Genomic DNA, 19,934 nt, shown 5'->3' on the forward strand with positions numbered 1-19,934 from the left:
TTTAGCAACTGAAGAAAGTGGGAGTTGACATGTTTAGCTGATTTTATGGAGATTATCACATAGGAGGAAAGCGTTCTTCTCCCATGCTTAATTCATGTTAATCCCACAATTGGGGCAAAGATTATCACACACTCATGTACTTATCTCACTGGGATAAGCACACAGAGTGTGATAATCCCACCCCACCCCAATCACGCTAATAACACGAATTAAGCATGGGAAAAGGACATTTTCCTCTCCCATGTGATAATCTCCTATATCTCTTAAGTTGTTAATCACTTCAGTGACTATATGTATATGTTTAGTAATTAACTACATCTTATGAGATCCAAGACAAATTCAGAAGTCATAATGGTTTGCTTTTTAATCACTGTGTGTGTGTGTGTAGTTTGCTGTGAGTTAGAGAAAGCGTTAAAGTGGGTGGGAATCATGTGGCCTTCAGATGCAGTTGGAGTGCAACTCCTAGCTGGTGAAGAATACTGGGAGTTGCAGTTTAGCACATCTGCTAACATCACATGATTCCTTCTCCATTAAAATGTCTTTATACTACTAATACCAGAACATTTTAAAAAGGGCAAGCATATGTAGAATTAGACAAGATTGAGAAGTGCATATTTTTCATTCATTGCTATATTAGGTAGTAAAAGAGTTTTTCCTCTCCTTCCTCTGAGTGCCAACACCTTTTTGCAAGGCTAGTTGTTTTGCAATGGAACATGGACCATCACACATACACACATATACCCCAGTTTTCTCAAAGGAAGTCTGAATATAATTTGTGCCAGGTTTCAGTCTTGGAGCAATGTGATTTCAATTCCAAACTGTCCTCCTTGACCCACTAAATCGGAGGAAGGAATCATAAAGGTCTGTTAGTTGCATGCATTGATTTTTATGGGGCTCATGCCTGCTCCTGGACTTCCTACACTGAAAATTGTGGCAAGGAAGACAAAACAAACAAATAAATAACATTTTAAAAATCTTGCTGCATTTGGATGCCTCCAGGAGTAGCACTTCTTCAGAATGAGGCCCAGCCACACAGATGCCTTGTCCCTTGCTTCAGTAATTTTACAGAACTAGAAGCGGGCTTAAGAACAACTTCCAGTTTGGGTTTGAGGGGTATTACAGATCATGGACCTAGCAGTTTCTAAGCATTAAGCCCTGGTCTGTGGATGTCTGAAGATTTTTGTTTGCACATGTCACAGTGTACACAGAGAGAGAGAGAGAGACTGGTAAGAGGCTGTTCAGAAAAATCCTAAGAATTATTTCATATAATATACAACTGTGTTCTACTGTTTGCATTCAGATTCACTTAAATCGTAGTCAGCATTTCAGTAACTTCTAAATCTGAATTTGTGTTTTGTATTCATTATTTAAATTGTTTGTGTTCATTTGCTTCCACTGAGTGTCGAAAAGTTAGGGCTGGTGTCCCTTTTGACATACAACTATAAAAATGCCTTGAGAAAAACTAATGTTCTCAGATCTCAAAGCACAATAATTGGCAGTTTAGAACCATTTGAGGGTGATTTTCACTTTAAAGTTGTGGAGAAGAAAGTCTTGGGTGATTTTGGGGCCATGAAAACAGGGTTGTGGGCTGTACTTTCCCACCCATCATAAAGAGAGCAACTGGTTATCTTCTCTTTTTCATTGAATCTTTCATTTCATCAGATTGCAGGAATATTTTGCTAGCAGTTAGGAGAGCCTTGCCTATGTCAGCTTGTTAGATTGCATTTTGTAAACCCCAACTAGATGTTGAGATAATGCTCAGAGACAAACATGTCTTGAAGTAATATAATCAAGGATGTACATACTTTCATATCGTTAATGTTCTCAGTCCACAGAAGAGATATGGAGAGGTTAAGAGAGAACAGTAGTGTTCTGGCATGTAGCTCTTCAATCTGCAATATTCTCTGCTCATGTTCCTCATTCCTTTAGTCTGACTTCTCTATCAAACCTTGTCATACCTTTGTCTCTTGTTTCAGGAAAGAGGACTTATGGTGATTTCAAGACATCAGTGCAGTAGAGGGAATCTTTCAGGCCACCTTTTGACCCTGCATTAAGATATCTGGCATAGTGGTGATAAAGCTTGGTGTAGCCACAATAAGTTGTAACGTTCTGAGGTTTACAATGTGTGGCTCAACTGACAGAATATTAGACTCGCAAATCCTTTCCTGACTTGGATTGGACAGAAAAATCCTTTCCTTTGAGGACGGGGATTTTTGCTCTTTTCCATGGTCAATGTTTTAAAGACTGAGTCCTGGGATTCCAGTGACAGAAGACATGTTTCACTTTCAAAACATCCTTGGTTCAGTCCCCACTATTTGTAGGTAGGATTGGAGAAGACTCCTGTTTGAATATCCACTGACCTGTACAATGCAGACCTAGACCCATCATATGATATATATGATATGAGAAGTCAACATTCAGGCATTGCCACAGCTGCAGAGATATCCTACCATTTGTAATTTATTTTTATCACTGAAGTAATGTATATGTAGCACCTCATTGAGAAGAAATTGGTTTTTTAAAGTGGGCTCATCAACTCCACATCAGTAGCTCCTTACTCTTCATCGGCTGCATCTCTTCTGGCCCATTTCCCTCATCTGGCAATCCAGTATGTTGTAGAACAGTGACAGCCAACATATAGGTTACAGACTACATGCACCTCGCCTGTTTCTCAGACCCTGATGCCTTCAACCTGGCAAGGCAGAGGGGCAAATTAGGCTCTAAGAAGTACAATTTAGTGCAGCTGCTAAAGGTTTCATGTGGCCCCCGGCAGGTTTCAGGTGGGGGGGGGGGCAATACCATCACTCCTACCCCACAGATTGTTCACATCTATAGAGTCACACTGAGTAATGAGAAGCTGAGTAATCATCCCTTTTTATTCAAAATGCAGTCATGGTTTTTTAAACAAAATTGATGTATCATTTAACTTAATATATGGCAAAGCTAGCTGAATGAATTCTATAATACAGAGAAAATGATGTGACATTGATGACAAACTGCAAACTAGTCAGCTAAACTCCCTGTATCTCTTCCCATTCCACCTCAAGTAATAGACACCCTAAAACTATGGTCTGTGCTGAGTAAGCAAGCCAAGTAACCAAGCACATTCCTTCCTCTTAATATTTTTCAAACCACACTGTGCCTGGTTTGAATTTTCTAAGAAACAGTAATTGTGAGAGAGTCAGCTGTACAGAGCAACCTTTTTTATTTATTTTTGTTGTGGCTTTACTTCGCGAATGAAGATTCAGGAAGGACTATTCGTGCTTTCTACAAGCGCATTGATGACATTGGATGTATCCTTCCAGCCTGTGCAATGGATTTTTCTGGTGGAGTGCAGCGTGCACAGAACTGGCCTCACCCTTTAAACCAGAGGTGCGACTGCTGAGGCCTTGACAAGCATGGACAATGGCAGCGAGGTCCTCGGGTCGTAGGTTTGGTTAGAGTTTCCTTCTCTTAGATGGTTGACCTTACAGGGTTAGACAAGCACCATCTGCCCGGGTTTGGGATTAGAGTTTTCCTTCTCCTAGGATGGTTGCCATAAGGCTAGAGAGCCCATCCTGCCCTTTGGCGTTCTTGGTCAGACCCTTCGGATGTGACCTATCTGGTATGGAAGGCCCTACCGGTGGCTATTATACCACCACCAGCATAGCTCACAACTTCGTTAGGGTATGCAAGCCTCTCCCCCACACAGTCAGAGCATAGCTGGAGGGGAATAGGAGGCCGGAAGATGACAGTTAAGGAGGGAGGAGCCTCTTCCTTCAGGCTACCCCTGATGGAGCTGGGTCTGCCTGATCACTCCCTCTAAGGCCGGAAGATGACAGTTAAGGAGGGAGGAGTCTCTTCCTTCAGGCTAGCCCTGGTGGAGCTGGGTCTGCCTGATCACTTTATTTATTTATTACTGTTATATTATCCAATGACTTTCCTCCTCCCCACTTTGTACATACAATACTTCAGAGGAGTAGGCCTGGTTATGGGCAGGTGACTCTCCTCTTCATCACCCCATTAGTTTCATGGCTCACTGAGGACCAAAACCAGGATCTCCAGTTTCAGTCCAGCATTCTAATTAGTAACCACTAGGTTTCATTGCTTTGATTTCTTCCTTTTTCTTTTGCCACATGTTGGCTTAATCACTGTCTGGCCTAAAGGGTTTAAGTTGGTTGACAGTGACAACATATCTGAGAGTAATGGCCTTAGGTTCACCCATTCTCTCCTTGGCACATGATAGCAATGAGAAGAATGAGATCCCATTGAAGGAGCGGCCAACAGTGGAGGCACATTGCTCCAGCCCTTCAGTTTGTACTGCACCAAACCATGGTTTGATGTTATGTCAGAGCCTAATCAGAACTGGATACAAAGTTAGTTCCTTTAAAAAAAATTAATGTAACTGTGTATAGCAATATCTCCTGTAAAAGGAAATGAAGAATGTTTGACCCTTTAGGTAGGTTGGATTGCAACATCCAGCATCCTTCCCCATTGGCTATGCTAGCTAGGTTGGTTAGAGATGCAGTCCAATAACATTTACTTCTCCAATTTATTTCTATTGTCTCCCCCCCACCCTACAATTTCATCATAAGTAACAAGCTTTGGAGTTTTTGATTTTGTCTCCAGATAGGAGACTTAACCTCACTGAGCATGATAATGACTGGTGCCATATGTGCTGTGACAAGTTGTGAAAAAGATGGGCCATGCCACTAACCAGCCTTTCTCTTACCTGGCTTTCCATGTCTCTGCCTCTTTCAAGTGTCACAGCAGAGAGCAATGGCAAATGGCACTTTTCCTGCAGTACCCAGCAGGTGCTTGTCTGCTTTTCTCTCTTTTTTTTCTGTGTCTGCATGAGAGATGGTTGTTGTGGAAGTTCATCTTAGTCATTGTGGAAACAGGCAACTAAACATGTGCACAGCCACTTAAAGGAGCTGCTTCAGGGTAAGAGAGGAGAAATTGTTCAAGGACAGCTAGCTGCCTCTTGATCTGGCAGGAATGCAGTTTGTAAAGGATGACACTTGCCACTGCACTGCATGGAAACTATTGACAAATGCACATGTTCTTTTTTGTTTCAGGGAATCTGACTAAACACATGAAGTCGAAAGCCCACAGCAAAAAATGTCAGGAACTGGGTATGTTGGTTTCTTCACTGGTGGAGCCAGAAACAGAAGAAGGTAACAATCTTACCCCGTATTGTATATTTCATTCATAACAGATCTGGATGCAAAAAAGCATTAAACTTCTTTATCCTGTTCTTAGATGGGAAACTGGGAAGTGAGAAATTATCTGTTTTAAAGAGGGGCAAAATTTGACAACGTGGATAGATAGGCTAATCCTAGGGAGTGGCTACAGCTTCCTTTGAAGCTACTTCTAGTATTAGTAGTAGTAGCAGTAATAATACTTCTTTTTGGCAGTACACCCTATAACAAGGCTCACTTCTTAGTTTTGCCCAGAAAGCTTTTTTTTTAAATGAAATTTTGGGAACATCTAAATCAACTCCTGGCCTAACAATTGCTGTGGTAGAACCACTCTCTATTGCAGTGGTTCCCAACCTGTGGGTCGGGACCCCTTTGGGGGTCGAACAACCCTTTCAAGGGGGTCACCTAAGACCATTGGAAAATACATATTTGCATGTAGCAATGAAAATAATTTTATGGTTGGTGGTCACCACAACATGAGGAACTGTCTTAAAGGGTCGCGGAATTAGGAAGGTTGAGAACCACTGCTCTATTGGAATATTAAGGTGGGAGGTAGGAGGATTTAACATTATAGTCATTGTGCTTCTGATCCCGATTTAGGCCCCACACAAGCAATATATATTGCCCAAATTAATCAGTTACAGCAAATACATCACAGTTGATCTCTTCACCTTTTCCTTCTTTCCAATCCTTCCCTACCCCTTACAGACAGTGTAAAGTCTTCCATGTCAGTGTAGCTGTGATAAGTCCACCCAGTTTCCTCTCAGTTGTAACAGGCATTAGCACTTAGTGTTTTCTGTTTGAAAGTTCCATTTTTGAGAATGTGCTCAGTGTGGCATCTTATGTTAAAATCATAAATGAACTCAGGGAAATTACTACATGTGGCTTTTAAACTGTGATTACAGCAAGAAAAAAAAGTGGCTTTGGCAATATTTATCACATAACAACATATCTAACCCATAGCTGCTGTGTTCCCAAAGCAGCTAGGACATCCCTTTTCATTGATGGGGGAAACCTGTCAGTGACGCTGCAATCTCATGAGTCCCCAGGTGTGAAACACTGCTGCCAGGACGGTTGCGAAATTTGCAGTTGCGTGGTTTCAATATCTCTTCCTTTCCCCATATCTCCCTTCCCCTTTGCTATTCCCAGGCAGGTTGATTGCCTGGGTTTTTTTTCCTATTTCTATTTCTTTTCTTTCTTTCTTTCTTTAAAAATAAAACTAAAATAAAATAACCAAAAAGCACGCTGGGTAGAGCTTAAGGCAGGGAGGCTGGGGTTAAAGGGAAGTCAGAAAGAGAGCACAATAGCAACAGCAGCATCCTCCGTTGCACAATTGTGAAGATGTGCAATAATGGATAGCTCAAACTGGTATGTTTCTATTTTTTTAAAAACACAGCACTTGCTGTGAGAATGAGGGTTGTGTGCTAATGTCCTGGTGGCACAGTGGTTAAGTGCCAGTACTGCAACCACAACATTGTGAGCTTGATCCCAGAGGGCTCCAGGTTGACTCAGCCTTCCATCCTTTTCATAGGTCGGTAAAAGAGTACCAGTTTGTTGGGGCCAGTTGGCTTACAGATTGTAAACTGCTTAGAGATTGCTGAGTTCAATATGAAGTGGTATAGATATGTAAATGCTAAATGCCCCAGATCATTAGCCAGTTGTTGTTACCTACCCTCAAGTTGAACCTCATGACAGTCTCCAAGACCTCCTGTCATAGAATCATAGAATCGTAGAGTTCGAAGAGACAACAGGTGCCATCTAGTCCAGCCCCCTTCTGCCATGCAGGAACTCTCAATCAAGGCATCCCTGACAGATGGCCATCCAGCCTCTGCTTAAAGACCTCCACTGCTCTGCTCAGGTCCTGCAAACTCAGTCCCATGTCCTCCTTGAATGCATCCGTCCATCTGACATACAGCCTTCCTTTATTTCTACTACCTTCTACCTTTCCTAACATTATTGTCTTTTCTAACGAATCATGTCTTTTTATGATATGGCCAAAGTGCAATAGCCTCAAGTCCTGGTCATCTTGGCTTCTAGGGGGATTTCAGAGTTTATCAGTTGAAGGATCCCTTTGTTTTTCTTTTTTGTATTTTTAGCACTCTTCTCTAATACCACATTTTGAATGAGTTGATTTTCTTCTTATCTGCTTTTTTCACTGTACAGCTCTCATATCTATACAGGTGCTGGGGAATACAATGACTTAGACGATTCTAACTTTAGTGCTCATAGAATCATAGAGTTGGAAGAGACCGCAAGGGCCATCCAGTCCAACCCCCTGCCATGCAGGAAATCCAAATCAAAGCATCTACAGCAGATGGCCATCTAGCCTCTGTTTAAAGACCTCCAAGGAAGGAGATTCCACTACACTCCGAGGGAGTGTGTTCCACTGTCGAACAGCCTTTGCTGTCAGGAAGTTTTTCCTAATGTTGAGGTGGAATCTCTTTTCCTGGATCTTGCATCCATTGTCCCAGGTCCTGTTCTCTGGAGCAGCAGAAAACAAGCTTGCTCCCTCCTCAATATGACATCCTTTCAAATATTTAAACAGGGCTATCATATCACCTCTTAACCTTCTTTTCTCCAGGCTAAACATCCCCAGCTCCCTAAGTCGTTCCTCATAGGGCATGGTTTCCAGACCCCTCACCATTTTTGTCGCCCTCCTTTGGACACACTCCAGTTTCTCAACGTCTTTTCTGAATTGTGGCACCCAGAACTGGACACAATATTCCGTCCCATACAAAAATTTGAATGCATTTCCCAGACACATTTTTCCTAATGAATCTCTACTAATGTGCCATTCTTCACATTTCTGTCATTTCAGCAGTACACATTTCAATTATTCACATTTTTAAATGTATGCAGGGTTTCTCCCCTGAAACACATTGTAAAGTTTTGAATTGTGCTAATTTCTGAGCCAAGGTGCACCTTGTCTTGCAATGAGTCTGAAATGGATACTTCCATTGAGAATCTCAGTTCCAGTAAAATTCTTTTCAGTCCCTGTTGGTCACTAAAGAAATAAGATGTTGGACTCAATTTCACTCTGATCCTTCAGGGTTCTTCTTATGCTATGTTACAGTCTTGAGATGTGGGACATTTGCCTTTTGCTCTTCTATAGTGCATTTGCAGATTAATTTATTTTAAAGGGCTCCTTTCTAATGTAAACTCTCCTTTTGCCTTTTTCTTCCTTCCATTTTGTGTCATATACAAATATTCTCTATTTAGAATGATGAGGCATTGCCAGAGTTTTATACTGGGGGAGGAAAAAAGTGCCAAAGAAAAAATCACTCCAGTATGATGTCAATCCCAGGGGAGATACATTCATGTTGGTGTCTGCCAGCGGACATCTGCTCCAATGTCAGAGTGCTGGAGGGAATTGTGAAGTCTGCTAACTTACTCAGAATCACTGATTAGCTTCACTCAAAATACTGCTCCCTGCTCTCCAACTTGGCTACTAGCTGGGTTTTCTTTGTAGAACATGCCAAAATTTTCATAGATTCTATGATTCTATGAATCAGAGAGTTGGAAGAGACCACAAGGGCCATCCAGTCCAACCACCTGCCATGCAGGAAATTTAAATCAAAGCATCCCCGACAGATGGCTATCCAGCCTCTGCTTAACCATCTTCAAGGAGGGAGAGTCCACTGGACTCTGAGGAAGGAGTGTGTTCCGCTGTCGAACAGCCCTTACTCTCAGGAAGTTCCTCCTAATGTTGAGCTGGAATCTCTTTTCCTGGCGCTTGAATCCATTGCTCCATTGTGTCCTAGTCTCTGGAGCAGCAGAAAACAAGCTTGCTCTCTCCTCAATATGACATCCCTTCAAGTATTTAAACAGGGCTATCATATTACTCCTTAATCTTCTCTTCTCCAGGCTAAGCATGCCCAGCTCCCTGAGGCATTCCTCATAGGGCATGGTTTCCAGACCTTTCACCATTGTAGTCGCCCTCCTTTGGACACATGGCTCCGGTTTTTCAACATCCCTTTTGAATTGCGGTGCCCATCAGTGGCAGAGGTTCAAACTGCTGTATCCTTGTTTAAGCTTTTAAGAGAAGAGAGTGTGACAAAAATGTTTGTGCTAGTGTAGACAAAATGTTTGTTCTAGTGGTGTGTGGAAAACCTGCAAATCAGAATCACAGACTTGGAAGAGACCACAATGGCCATCTAGTCCAACCCCATTCTGCCATGCAGGAACTCACAATCAAAGCACCCCCAACAAATGGCCATCCAGCCTCTGTTTAAAGACCTCCAAGGAAGGAGACTCCACCATACTCTAAGGAAGTTTGTTCCACTGTCAAACAGCTCTTACTGTCAGGAAGCTCCTCTTACATCTGTAGTACTTGAGGCCTTATGGTTGCAGAATGCAAAGACTACAGCTGGAAGGACTAATCAAGATGCTGAAAGGAACCCATTTTTCTTGATAATTACTTCATCCTGTCCATCATTTCCTGCATCCAAACTGGGCTGATGGTGATACGTTGTGAGCAGCACACTGTGTCAGCACCTCAGCAACAACTCAAAACATTGATGGAGTTTGCTCTGCCAAGAAAAGGGGCAGGTGTTTCTTAGCACTTGGCCCTTCTCAGTGCCTGGGCTCTTGACTAGGTCCATTTCAAGAGCTAATCTCAACTTCATGGCAGAAATCCACTAGTTTTCAAACAATAACCCTTCTCTGTCTGTTTATGTTGGCTACACCTCTGTCCACTGGAATGTGTTTAACTGTCTGGTTTTCATTGCCCCATGCAGGCAAGACGTGTGTGTATGTGTGGTGTGTGTGTGTCTGCATGCACGTACATGTGTGTGTATGTGCATATGCACACTTGCCCTCGATCTCTTTTTCTCTGCCTCAAACATGTTTGTGTTTGTGTCAGAGCTTGAAATTGACTACTGTAGTAACAAATACTGTATGTTATTTGTAATTAATTAATTTGACAATTATTTGAGGCATAACTAAGTTTTGTTTAGATTGTCATGTAATCAAGGATAACTTCACTCCTTTTGTGGCATAACTGTAACTGGTGTTAGTTACCATTATAACTAAGGGTGGTGTTTGCCTCACTAAGTACCTGGGCATTCTACCAGAGGCCAGCAGCTTAGAGCATTCCCTAGGCTTGTTTAAAAATAAAGAACTACTGGTATTATTAAACTAAACTAAACTAAACTGAAAGGAACTGTTTTACATACTAGTGAATATCAAGGTTTAGTAAATAATTACTCTTTAAAAATAACGTTGTTATAATGGTAACTAATTGCTTTAGGAGTCTTAGACCTGTAACTAATTAATATCTCAAAATAACTTTCCAAGCTCTGACTTATATCAAGCCAGCTGTTCATGAAGAAAACCGTAATGATACCGGAAACAAGCACAACACTGGGACAAATACACCTAACCAATCTCAGAAATGGTGCCCTCTGGAACGGATGCGGGATGTGACTGGAACACCCGGCGGCAGCGCCGACATTCCTGTGTGCAGTAAATTCTAATTATTAGCCCCATCCCGTTCCATGCGTGCCCATGCGCGTCCCCATTTTGGAACGCAACGGGTCCGTTTCAGGGCCCGTGCAATAAACTTCCAAGTATCATCCAGATTGCCCTTCTCTGAACCCACTCTCTTGTATTTACATATATCCTTCTTTAAATAAAGCACCCAGAACTGAATGCAGTACTCTAGATGAGGCCTGATCAGTGCAGAATATAGTGACTCAGCTTTGCTTTCTGTATCATAGCCTACTGAAACTCATTTGGCTGTCATGCAGAGGAGCATCTTCTGTGTTGTTACTTCCACCTTATGGCTTGCTTTTTTTTTCAGCCATACAAGGTGAAGCTTTTTATTTGAGCAAAAATAATTTTCTGGATCTGACTAATTCTTGTCCATTTAGCCTTTTCAAATCTGTTTGATTATACCTGTTCTGGTTGTGCACCACTATTTTAAAAAGTAGTATATACATGCTAGAAACAAATAATATGCATTCTACTCTCATTTGTTAAGGGGGGGGGCATTGCTCAAAAGTACAAGACTTGCTTTGTGATCAGAATAGTCCTTGTTCAGTTCAATCTCTCGCATCTCCAGCCAGGGCTTTGAAAAACCTTGTTTGAAAGCTGCCTATATTATAAGCTATTTGTTTTTCCCCTAGGAACAAGTGAAGATCTCTTCAAAGATTCAGAAGGGCAGGAAGGACCTGAGCTACTTGAAGAACACCAGTTTTCAGACTTGGAAGAGTCTGATGATGAGGATGATGACAATGAGGAGGAAGAGGAGGAAGAAGAAGAAGAGGAAGAGGAAGAGGAGGAGAGCCAAGAGAAGTCATGTGTAAAGCCTTCAGAAATGAAGAACACTTCCATCCCAGAGCATTCTCTAAGAGGTGATCAAGAAAAAGATACCAAGACAGTCTTGTCTACAATGGAAGATGTTGTCTCCAGCAGTGACAGTGCTGTCCAAAATCAGCAGACTGCAATCTTGGGACCAGAAATAAAATGGTCAGCTGACAGCAGTGAAGTTGCTGTCTGCCACAGCATCTTGAGACTTCATCGCCCAGTTTTGACTTCCAGTGTGTTCTTAGCTTCTGCTGAGAAAGGATCGATTGCAAAGCCTCAGATGCTCTTAGCAGTTGATTTCTCCATCTCCAAAGACACTTGTTCTAGAAGAAAGTCCAGCTCTTGTAGTCTGGGCAATAACCAATCAATATTGACTAAAAAGCATCCATTAACCAAAAGTGAAACTTCGCCTAAAAGGTTTTCACCTTCAGGAGAAGCATCTTCACTGAAAAGCCCCTCTGCAAGGTTGGGGATCTCCTATTCTCATTGGATGTCTCCAGAGAGAGAAGCAGTTCCACTACGTAGTCTGTCCCCAAGCAGATACATTTCTCTAAGACAAGAGCTATCATCACGGATTTACCTTCCTCCAGAGCGAAGTGTGAGGCGTGTTTCTCCACTCAGAGATGCAGCAACAGCGAAATATTTATCCATGAAGAAGATGTTCTCCCAAAGCTATTCAGAGCCACCTTCACGATATCCATCCCCAGGGAGAGAGGATTTGCTCTCTCGTAGCCAGTCTGATGCAGATGAACAAGTTCAAAGCTTATGTAAATCTCAGCCAGGAATATCACCTTTGATGCCTCTACCTCACTGGTCCCTTGGCAAAAGCATGGAGCTGTATGAAGAACCTAAAATGGTAAGATGTACAACTTTGGTCTTCAAGTTTTGGGTCGGCAACTGGCAAATGGTTTTTGCTTAATTAAGGTGGGTGTGTTTAAGTCAAGAGATGATGTGACTTCTGGTGGTGCAGTGATTAAATGCCAGAACTGCAGCCAAAATGTTGTAAGTTCGATCCTGGATTATCAAGATTGACTCAGCCTTCCATCCTTTTGTAAATTGATAAATTAATACCCATCTTGTTGGAGACAGTTGACTTACACATTGTAAACCACTTAGGGAGTTCTAGTTTACTGATAAGCATTATAGAAATGTACTTGGTATTGCTATTCTTTAAAAAAGAATGACTGAAAGAAATGGGTAAACAGACACAGTGGAACACATTTATTGCCCTTTCGTAGTCATCCCCGCCCCCTAAATTTGGGCCCTGCTAAACTAATTAGTTTATGCATCCAAATTTGTGCTCTGAAGTCTCTATATGTTCCACCCCAGAATGCAGAAGTATCTAGCTACAAATAAAGAGTTACTTAACAATTTGTTTTTTGCATTAACTAAAGAATTCTGATGATCAGAAGATCAGAAGGTTGGTAGTTCGAGGCTCGATTGCTACATGATGGGGTGAACTCCTGTCACTACTTCCAGATTCTAGCAGTTCAAAAGCATGCAAATGCAAGTAGATAGATAGGTACCACTTAAGTGGGAAGGTAACAGCACTGGGCCCATACTGACAGGCCAAAATAAATCTGCTTTGGGTCAGTTTGGAAGTATGCTGTTTCAATGATGCATGTGTCCTAAGAGGCCAGAAGCCATACCAAAGCCACACACCAGTCCTAAGGACTGGAGTGCAGCTTTAGTACAGCTTCTGGCCTAGGATCATAGAATCATAGAGTTGGAAGAGACTGCAAAGGCCATCCAGTCCAACCCCATTCTGCCATGCAGGAAATCTAAATCAAAGCATCCCCGACAGATGGCCATCCAGTCTCTGTTTAAAGACCTCCAAGGAGGGAGACTCCACTACACTGCAAGGAAGTGTGTTCCACTGTCAAACAGCCCTTGCTCTCAGGAAGTTCCTCCTAATGTGGCCTCTTAGGACACATGCATCATTGAAACAGCATACTTCCAAACTGACCCGAAGCAGCTTTATTTTGGCCTGTCTGTACAGGCCCAGCATTTGGTGCAGTCATGCTGACCACATGACCATCAGAGCAGTCCTCAGACAATTCTGGCTCTTTGGCTTAGAAGCGGAGATGAGCACTGCCTCCTATAGTTGGTTATAACTAGACATTCATGTCAAGCGACTATCTTTTCCTTTAAAGAATACCTAAATTACATCATGATTGTAGTATCTTGAGGGGTAATGTCCTTCCTTTTGCAATATATGGTAAGTTTATGCTTATTATTACAGTTACAGGGGATGTGACACAATCTGTCAGAAGTGTTTTATGCCACAACCCAGCAGTTTGTAGGATTTTGAATGTTTTTTTTAAAGTAATTGAAGTAAATATTTAATTATCTTTGAATACAGAGAAAGTAAAGGCTTAACTTAAAAAAAAATGCTTCTATAGTGATAGTCAACTACCTTGAGCCCTCAGAACTACATCTAACTACTTTAAAGTAACATTCCAAGCTGTGAAGTTGAATGATATGTTTCTAATTTCCTGTCATTCCAGAAAACAGAACTAAGGAGCCCAACAAATTCTCCAGTTATCATTCAGCATCTTGGTGTAAGGCCTTTGCAGTCCTCCCATGAAGTACGCATCCATACTCCAAGTCATGTGGAAGAGCATATCTTTAGTCATCTTCCTTTGCACTCTCAGCAGCTGCCCCGGAGCCCCTGCCCTATGATTCCAATTGGAGGCATCCAGATGGTCCAGGCAAGACCCATTGGCCATCCCAGCTTGGGATCTGGATCAGTGATGTCACTGCAAACCAGCTCCCTTGACAACTACTCTGAATACAACCAAACAAAAGAAAAGGACAGAAAAACTCCTTCTTCATCAGCAACCCCAACATTTCAAAGCAGCAGCTATTTGGAAGAGAAAGTAAGGACTGGTGAGCTTCAACAAAAGATGGCTATGGATGAATACAGGGTAAGTACATCTGCTGAATCTGGCAGCTCAGAGCAGGAAAGTTGTACAACCATCAGAGGTGGTTCCTGCCCACAGGATGAATCTTCTCCAAAGCCTTTGGCTGTTGGTAAAGATATCTCTGGCAAGAAGGGGAAGAAACAGCCCAGCAGCTCACATATCTCTGTGGAACCCATCTGCACTTTTATATCCAGCTTCTCCACGCAGCCCCTGGACAGGAGCAGCAGCACTGGCTGCTTGCTGGAGCCTCCATTGACCCACTCATCCTCCCAGCTGTCCATCAGGAGAAGGAGCCTCTCAGGAGAGGCAGCATCCCCAGGGGGGGCACGCAGGAAGAGAAGCCCACCCTTCAGACAAGCAAGCCTTGGCCTGACCCCAAGGCAAATGGGGAACAAGACAGGAAGTACTTGATTGCTCTCATCTTTTCTTACCGGCTTCCCAAGTTAACCAATAGACTTTTGTCACTGATACTGGTTTTAGAATAATCGTTGGTAAAGGAAAACTCTAGCATCCAACCAAACCTACAGAGCCTGTTGCTGTTTTCCTTCCTTCCCTCCATTCTTTTTTTTTTTCTTTCAGTCTGTTATAACTTCTACATGTACATGTGCCTTTTTCTATATCTTTTTGTTTTTGTTGTTATTGCTTGAAACACACACACACACACACACACACACCAAACATAGTTTTTGTGGGGTTTTTGGGCTCTGTGGCCATGTTCTAGAAGAGTTTCTTCCTGACGTTTCGCCAGCATCTGTGGCTGGCATCTTCAGAGAATGCACACCAAATAAATTGCAACTAAGATTTGGGGTGTAAATATTAGAGAATTATAGAAGGGGTTTATTAGACTGGTGTCGTCATCACAACAGTGTCTGTTCCTATGAGTTTGACCAATGCAGGCTGGAAAGGGTTTAGAATGATTTCCAAAGAGTGCACTGAAACTTTTAGGAAAGTAAACCCCTTTTTAAAAGGTAATGATTCAATGAATTGGAAAACAAACCCTGCTCCCCTGTACAGATAGTTAAAATCCTCCCATCCCTATTTATTACTTGCTTTATTTAATATTTGTTAAGATGTTTTTTTATATTTTGTAATCATTTATTTTTATTATTTGCATTCTCTGATTGCCTCTAAATGTGCTTTAAGGACAGCTGTGACTGCTTTAATTTGAATGAAAAGAGACATGTTTACCTTTGGATTGTAAATGAAACTAGCACTTACTTTGTGTGTGGAGGCCCCAATGGTACTGAAAGAGATATCATTTCCCTCCGTAAAAGGAATGGATCTCAGAGGGTACCTACCTTGCATACAACCCTCAAATGCACTTTCTTAAAGAAGCAAAAAGGGATACACACCCCTCTCCCTGTCCCCCTCAAAAAAGGAAAAGAAAGAAATTGGAAGGAAATGAAATCTCTTGAATGTAAAAACAAAACAAAACAAAAATGTTGTGAGAATGGTGTAGATCAAGGGTAGGCAACCTGATACCCTCCAGATATTTGAGACTACAGCACACATCTTCCCATTAGTCATGTTTCTGGGTTGGTGGCAAATGTCTGAATTATCGAATGGGCCCTAGGTTGCCTATCCTAGTATAGGTTTTTGGTTTCTCATAGTCATTCCTGCTTTAAAACTGACCTTCTGTGAGTGGCTTATTTTTATCACATGCGCACAATCCTTAGTGGGTGCCTTTCGCCAGCTGCTAGAGTGAGAGGCTCCTTAGTTATGAACCCTGGGTTCTTAGATGCCTGGGATCTCACCCCTTGTATGTTAGCATTTGAGTTTGGGGTATTTTAAAACAAAAAATTATCCATGCATCCTGTCTCAGAAAATCCCATTTGATCTCACTTCTGGAAATTTTAAAGAGGGAAACAAAGAAGGCCAGAATGCAGTATGGGAGTTATGTCTTCATAAGCAGATATGCAGGAATTAGAACTGGACATTTTTGTAATATCATATCCAGTAGAGGGCTGCTATTATGTTACTGTGTAGTAGAGCTGGCAAAGTGACTGTTGCACACTGGACACCAATGCACATTGGGCACCAATATGCATTACGTAGTCTTGCTGATTTCCCAGTGTACACCTTCGCACTTCAATAACAGTTTCTTAACCCCTTTGCTATATAGCTAAATACAGTTAGCCCCCACATTTGCGGATTTGACTTTTGCAGATTTGGTTATTTATGGGTTTAATGAATACATTCTTTCTAGGAATATCTAGGTCCTCCAGCACAGCTCTAGACTCATCTTCTGCCAAAAGCCTCACACTGGAGGACCTGGAGATGCCTAGAGTGTGCACTTCTCTAGGCATTTGTAGATCCTCCAGCACAATTCTGTGGTCAACATCCAGCAGATATTGACCATAGAGTCACACTGGAGGATCTAGAGATTCCTAGAGAGGTGTTCTCTCAGTTAAAAAATGATAGTTTTTTTTCTATTTGTGTTGGGTTTTTTTCCCCATTTTCACAGGGGTCTCGTGCTCCTAATCCCAGCAAATGTGGAGGGCCCACTGTATATATAAAGTTATGTAACATAGGGCTTGAGCAGACCAACAGCTTGGAGCGGCTTCTGGCCTCTCCAGTCCCATTTGGCCCCCAATTAGCTGCAGACTGTGGCAACGAGATGCCATGGTCCCGAAGCTGACTGCTGCCCTGGCCAAGGAGCAGCTTGGCCACTCATTTTCTGGCCAGCTTCAGCCCACCTTAGGTGGCTGTTGAGCATCTTCCAGCCATTCTGAGGGCATGTGTCATCTGCATGCCACACTCCAAGCCACACTTTTTGGCCCATGCATTTCAAGCCATAGACAATGATATAGGTTTCCAACCAAAATAACAAACTGAGATTGCTTGTTGATTATCATCAAGCATTCCATGTACAGGAGATCTTATACAGCAGGCTCCTGCAACATGGAAAGGTGTTTGATTTTAAATCCCATCATCCCCAAACAGTGTCAGTTATTGGAATGATGGGGGTTGTAATCCAACACATCTAGAGGCCACCAAGTTTGGGGAATGCTGTGATAGAGAAGAACAGGGCCATGGAATTGTGGATTTGGCTATCATTCAAACCATTAAGAGAGATCTTGCCACCAGTCAAGTTCAACTCTTGTTTCTGTCAGCCTATACAATACCTGTTATTTCTGGTTGCCTGGTTGATTTTAGATCTGTCTTTATTATATTTCACCCACAGACTAAACACAAGAAGAAAATAAGGTTTTTTTATTTTTACTTCTACAAACTTGCATATATTATTTCCTCTACCCCACTACAGTTTTGGAAATACTGTAGTAAAAATGCTATTCAGTATAATATGTAGGGCCTTTCAGATCAATTGGTTGCAATGGCAAATTGTTAAGTACTTCTTATTTTTGCTTTTTCATACTGTTTTAAAGTCCCCATCCAGAAAATTAACCAACAGTTTAACCAACCATGCAGGTGCCAAATAAGAAAAGCCAGAGCCTTGTAGTTGTTTTGTCTTAATAGTATTTAATAGTGCGACCATCAAAACAAAAGTTTACTAGGGTAAAGAGAAGTGTAAAACTTGTTTGGAGTGTCATTTGCCTTGCATAGAATCTGGGCAAACATACTTTTCAAAGTTAACTAGACAAAACCAGTTCTAAAACATTTATCCAATGGACCAGGCCTTCTTCCTGTGGTGTTAACATTTATTATGTGCATGTTCGGGAAGAAAATGCCAGTAAATTGAAATCCTAAATGATACTGGATTTTTTAAGCAGGCTGCAAAAGCCATGGACTGTTGACACTGCATAGCTGAATAACATGAAATGGGTGAGGTTTGAAATGAATAATGTTCTGTGAGACATCATTTCACTTGTTGTATCCAGTTTATCTTTTCAAAACAGGATACTGGGTTTTCTGTTTGCTTGTTCTGTTTTTGTTTTTTGAGTCAAAATAAGATTGAAATTGTGAAGGTGACCAAACCAATGCTGGAATCTTAGCATTCATTGGTAAAAAGTCCATTGATGGTCTACAATGTTTTTTCCCCTTGTTTACTTCTGTTTCCAATGCCTCTTTCCTTGCTAAGGTCCAAATTGGTCTTGCACTTGAGTTTGTACTGGAATCCAGCACCTAACTAGATGTCTTATCGAAGGTCCAATACGATTCCCCTTTTCAATAGTTTGTGGGGAAGATGAACATCAACCATTGGATGAATGTGTGGCTTCGATGGAAATTGGTATCATACTCACATTAACTTCGAATGGTTCATGATGTTGCAAATCAGCTCCCTTGAAGGAGCACACTCTGGATTAAGAGGGCATTTGTGGCCCTTGTTAGAAAGCAGCATCTCATCTCCACCATGGCTTTCCATTGCTTAACATTTCAGATGGTTTATATTCCTATACACCTCTCTTCCTTTCAGTCAAATCTCTTCGGACCAAATGAGATTTGTTTTGTTTTTACTAAAGTTGAACATGGCCCTGTATCTGGGCACTTGTACATCTCTTATTCATTCTTGCTGTGAGTATACCTGATTTATTTTGGGGCTAGATCAAATGCAGCATGGTGCTCAGTTTTCAGCCTTTGTTTTCTCTTTCAGTCTGAGTCCTTTTGGTGCACTTGTAGTAGTGTTTCCCTTCAGTTCTGGTGGCATTTCGAAATGACTCAAAGATAGTAATAATCATGATAAAGATAACTTTTGGATATGTTTACCTTTGTGCTCAAGCACTTTTCTGTCCCCCATATGGACTCAGTCATGGGATAAATCGTCCACATTGTACTATAAGCAGGCATCCAGCAGGGGAAAGACAGGGACCACAAACAAAATAGTGTCATCAATATGTCATTCCAGTCGGGACACTTGCATCTAGAAGACCTGGGATACAGCCCTGGGGATTATGGACACAGAACCAGAATGCTGCTTGAATAAGCAGAGAGGCAAAGCATCCAGAGCATCTCTCCTACTGTGAAGGCATCTACTTGAACTGCTATTTCTTTCCCCCCCTTCCTGCCATGTGCAAAGAGTTTGAATATTCATGATAGGGTAACTTCCCTGCAGCACCTTTTTGCCCTTTCTGCAATTTCAGTACAGTTTCCAAGTTTAACCATCTTCACCTAGTATACCTTATACGATAGTGTGCAAGTCTTAAATTATGTCTCACATGGCTTAAATGTACCTTGAGCCTATAACAGAATCTGGAAAGTGACTTTTTAAAACTAAAATTACACTAACAGGGATTTTGATAATTGTAGACCCCAAAAAGTAACTTTCTCGGCTCTGACCTTTCACCATTCAGTATTGAGGCCTGCATGGAATGCAGAAGGGGAAAAAAGTATTTCCCCCGTGTCACTTTTACATTTTCATTACAGGCCAATGCAAACCAGAGCATTAACCCACATGAAGATGCTTTGACATACAGTGGTGCCTCGGGTTACGAAATTAATTCGTTCCGCCATTCCTTTCGTAACCCGAAAATTTTGTAACCCGAAACACTTTTCCGTTAGCACTGGAAAGCCTATAGCTGCACTTTGCAGCATTTGAATTTCGCGCCGAAATGAATTTCGTAACCCG

At 41.8% G+C, this 19,934-nt stretch overlaps 1 protein-coding gene across 2 annotated transcripts in view; it reads left to right on the forward strand.

The window, feature by feature from the left end:
* HIVEP3 (HIVEP zinc finger 3) overlaps positions 1–15,098 on the forward strand; it is a 72,379-nt gene extending 57,281 nt beyond the window's left edge. For both annotated transcript variants that reach the window (XM_042439864.1, XM_042439865.1), the window contains exons 5-7: positions 5,058–5,156; positions 11,306–12,342; positions 13,994–15,098. In XM_042439864.1, the coding sequence (XP_042295798.1) occupies positions 5,058–5,156; positions 11,306–12,342; positions 13,994–14,821 (1,964 nt within the window). In that variant the 3' untranslated portion in view covers positions 14,822–15,098. The remainder of the gene's footprint in view (positions 1–5,057; positions 5,157–11,305; positions 12,343–13,993) is intronic.
* The last annotated feature ends 4,836 nt before the right edge of the window (positions 15,099–19,934 follow it).

The sequence above is a fragment of the Sceloporus undulatus genome, chromosome 9, assembly GCF_019175285.1.
Source record: "Sceloporus undulatus isolate JIND9_A2432 ecotype Alabama chromosome 9, SceUnd_v1.1, whole genome shotgun sequence".
In the NCBI taxonomy this organism is placed as follows: Eukaryota; Metazoa; Chordata; class Lepidosauria; order Squamata; family Phrynosomatidae; genus Sceloporus; species Sceloporus undulatus.